At 41.3% G+C, this 4117-nt stretch overlaps 1 protein-coding gene across 2 annotated transcripts; it reads right to left on the bottom strand.

Annotated features, from left to right (window-relative positions):
- Positions 1-1178: 1178 nt before the first annotated feature.
- Positions 1179-3326, bottom strand: LOC148097512 (tripartite motif-containing protein 16-like). Of its 2 annotated transcripts, XM_087832509.1 has the most exons (2): positions 3247-3274; positions 1179-2757 (listed from the first exon to the last, which is right to left on the bottom strand). In XM_087832509.1, exons 1-2 carry the CDS (start codon positions 3272-3274, stop codon positions 1610-1612), a joined length of 1176 nt encoding a protein of 391 aa, XP_087688635.1. In that variant the 3' UTR covers positions 1179-1609. The 2 variants fall into 2 exon arrangements, with proteins under 2 accessions (XP_087688635.1, XP_087688634.1); XM_087832508.1 differs by having other exon boundaries at positions 1179-3326.
- Positions 3327-4117: the final 791 nt, after the last annotated feature.

The raw sequence follows: 4117 nt of genomic DNA on the forward strand, positions 1-4117 counted from the left end.
GACATATATGCAGGAACAGTTGTCATAACTGTTACAACCACCAGATGGCGAAAGAGTCCCACTGCAACTTTAAGCCATGAAGGATGTGTCTTGATGTTTGCTTGTGATAAATCTGCTTTATGTGAGTCTTTTTCAGAAAGTAACAGTAATATGTCTGATTATATGTCTTTAATCAGTAAAGTCTCGCTTTGCTAGAAATAAATCAATAATAAAATTGTAAACATGCAGCTGTATGTTAGAAGTCAAAGGGTCCTTAAGTCTTCTGTAAATTGACGGGGATCAAATGAAGGACACAAGTATCTGTTCTTACTCTAATAAATGCTGCTTTAATATCCAACAGACTATTTTCCTTCCTCATCAGCAGTAAACAGCTCGACTGCGTCTGTGCATTTGTGTCCTCCATACTTGTTTACACAGACATCTCAGGCTTGATGCCACGATGCAGTGTAGAAACCTGACAACCCTCTGACTCATGTTCAAATGTTCAAGGACATTTCTCAGGATCATGTATGACCCCTTTTTGACATTTGGACTTTCATTAATAATATTTGTGTTTCTGAGTCATTTTTGTGGAGACTTCTGTCCAACGTAGTGTCCAAATGAAGCCTGAAGCTTTTCTTCACCCTCTTGTCAGATGGTCAGCAACAAAACTCTGTTCCAACCAATGTCTGATAAGAGATGAGACACAGCAGCTGAGCAAATGATCATTTCATGCTGAAGACATCCTCAGACAGAATTAAATACATACATAAACACAGCCTGGTGCCAATAACACAGCTAATGACACTGCTGTATCACTGGCTTTACTGATTAAAGACCATATCTGAAGGAAATCTTTGAACACAACAGAAAGTGACCTTTTAAACCTGCGACACTGATGCTGCATTCAAGGACCATTAAAAACATTTTAAAGGACTTAAGAACATGAAGAAAATGTGACTTGTTTCTCTGTAATGAAGCTGTTTTAGTGAAGAAAGTTGAAAGGTCACAGAGCGACTGCTGAATCTTCTGCTCTAAACATGAACTCTGAACTTTGTGATGCTTCAGGAGGAAAACTGCTTCAGTTATTCTCTCAGATTAGTTTCATATTTTCTGCATCAGATTTGAGTGAGATCCTGGAATGAAGACAGAAGAAAAGACTTTGTTCAAAGTTTGATTTATAGTCAAACCTTCCAGTTTATTCACACAATAAAACATCAACACAATATATGAATTCATTCATTAAAATCACAGTTTTTCCTCATTTGTTTGATGATTTTGACAAAAACAAACACAAACACACACACATGGTCTGCCATACTCATGAAGAGAAATGTGGACATTTTTCAATACAAATATTCCAGAAACATTTAGAGGATAGAGAAGTTTACATTTTCATGTGGAGAAATATTTTAGTAAATCAAAATGATGATGAGCAGTGATAGCCTCCATAAACAGTCACAGGAAAGATCTCCTTTAAAAACTCAGAAACATCAAGAGAACAACTAGAAGATGTGGAGGTACCACCCATAATGTTTGACTGACAGCTGATCTCTGTGCAGAAATGATGGAGAGAAAATAAAATGAAACTAAAATACAGATTTAAACCCACAATATGAAAGACTTCAGTCTATTTCAATTTGATCAACTCAGCAGTATTTCCATAATCATAAGGCAACAGTCCAGCATAGAGCGGCTGAGTGAATGTGGTCTGGACTCTGTGGAGGAGAGTCATGGTTTCAGAGACGCTGTAGAAGGACAAAATACCTGCTCTGTGATCCAGGTACACTCCTACTCTGGAGGAACGAGGACCTGAGACAAGAGTGTGGATGTTGTTGTACCGAAATGTATAATTGTTGTTGTCACAATCTAATGACCAAGATTTGTCATTATATCCAAATACACATTCATTACCTCCTTTTCTGCTGATATTCTTGTATGCGACTGCTACATAAACTCCTCTCCCTCTCCACTCCACCTCCCAGTAACAACGTCCAGTCAGACTCTCTCTACTCAGGACCTGAAACCAATTAGTGAATCTGTCTGGATGATCAGAATAAGACTGTTGTTGATCCATCCTTGTTACTTTTCTGTTCCCCTCTGATAATAACAGCTGTTTGTTTGCTGTGTTTGGATCCAGTGTGATTTCACGTGAATATTTTAAGAATTCAGCTCTGGTCTTTGGCTCTGGTTGTGGATCTGACAGTAAAACATCCACTTCAGTGACTGTCAGTGAGATGTTTGTCCATTCCTCTCTCAGAATGTCCTGTAGTTTATCTCTGACCTCTGACACAGCTGCTGTCACATCCTCAAAGTAGCTCAGAGGACGGATATTGATGCTGGATGAGTCTGTAGACTCACTGAGTGCTGACAGTGAGGGGTAGTTGTGTAGAAACTGGATGTGATCCTCTGTGTGTGAGAGCTGCTTCAGCTCAGCATCTTTCCTCTTCAGCTCAGTGATCTCCTGCTCCAGCTTCTCCTGAAGCTCTTTGACTCGACTCACTTCAGTTTCCTGCTGGGATCTGATCTGCTGCTTCACATCAGAGCTTCTTTTCTGGATGAGATGGATCAGCTCAGTGAAGATCTTCTCACTGTGCTCCACTGTTTGATCAGCAGACTGATTGATGGCCTCCACCTCCTGTTGAAGCAGCTTCACATCTTTCTCTCTGTCCTGGATTCTCTGCTGGATGTTTTGTCGACTCACCTCCAGCTCTCTCTGCCTCTCAGTCCTTTCTGCTGCAGCTGAGACTGTGTCGTGGCCTTTATGTTCATCCACAGGGCAGAGATAACAGATACTCTGCTGATCAGTACGGCAGAACATCTTCATCACCTCATCATGACGAGAGCAGATGTTCTCCTGGAGCTTCTTGGAGGGCTCCACCAGCTTGTGTTTCTTTAATGGAGCCACATCATAATGAGGCTGAAGGTGTTTCTCACAGTAAGATGCCAGACAGACTAAACAGGACTTGAAGGCTTTCATTTTTCTCCCAGTGCAGACATCACAGGCCACATCTTCAGGTCCAGCATAGCAGTGATCAGCAGGAGCAGCTTGGAGTCCAGTCTTCTTCAGCTCCTCCACTAAATCTGCCACTAATATGTTTTTCACCAGGACAGGCCTCGCTGTGAAAGTCTGTCTGCACTGAGGGCAGCTGTAGATTTTCTTCTTTTCCTCTTCATCCCAGAAGCTTTTAATACAGTTCATGCAGTAGCTGTGTCCACAGGGAATAGTCACCGGATCCTTCAGTAGATCCAAACAGACTGAACAGCAGAATTTTGTTTGATCCATTTGATTCATGTGCTGTGCCGTTTCACCGTCTCTCAGTGACTGTCAGACAGTTTCACTTCCTCTGAACAGAAACAACCTCTGTGCTCTGAAGGGAAACAGATCTCTGCTCTTTTTCACCTCCTACAGGAAATGAGGCTCACCAGCAACTGCATTTACACCATGTTGTTTAGACCCATCCTGATACAGACACATCTGTGAAGGGAGGCGCTAAAGAAATATTCTTACAGAGCGACCAAGAGCCAATCACATGATGCAGGGTGTGGTATGTTTGGTTACAACATGCAGTAACAAGTCTGACCCAGTTAAAGTTTAATAGTTTATCTTTACTTGGTGCTTTGAAATGTGACAGTCAACACTCAGCGAGTTCATTTTATATTTCAAAAAGTTCAGCAAAGTTTAGGATGCTGTGATGAATAAAAATAAATCACACTTTATATTTTGACATTTTCTAATCTTAGTTCATTCTCACACTTACAGAATGATGCATGGGAACAACTGACTCCACTAAATCAAACCTATGTTCAAATGAGATTATGATCATTAAATAGTAACAAATTGTTATGCTGAGTGAACGGACTCTATGGCAGAATACACAGAAGCGCAGAAAATGCAGGGAGTGCTCTTTATTTGCTGTGTCAAACTTATTCACACGGGATGAGATTATACTGAGGAATAAACAGAGGGAAACCAGGGGAGGAGGCTGACACGCATTCGGAGGGAAAGGGGTTACCCGCGCACGCAGCGTGGATCTATAAGAAAAAGAAAACGAAACTTTAGGGGGAGATGCCAAACCACCGGTAAGAAACAGCAATAAACATGGGGAGAGTTGGAGAGCTCACTTTTCACACTGGC

Source organism: Neolamprologus brichardi, chromosome 18 (genome assembly GCF_056152115.1).
Source record: "Neolamprologus brichardi isolate AB-2024 chromosome 18, ASM5615211v1, whole genome shotgun sequence".
NCBI classification, from domain to species: domain Eukaryota; kingdom Metazoa; phylum Chordata; class Actinopteri; order Cichliformes; family Cichlidae; genus Neolamprologus; species Neolamprologus brichardi.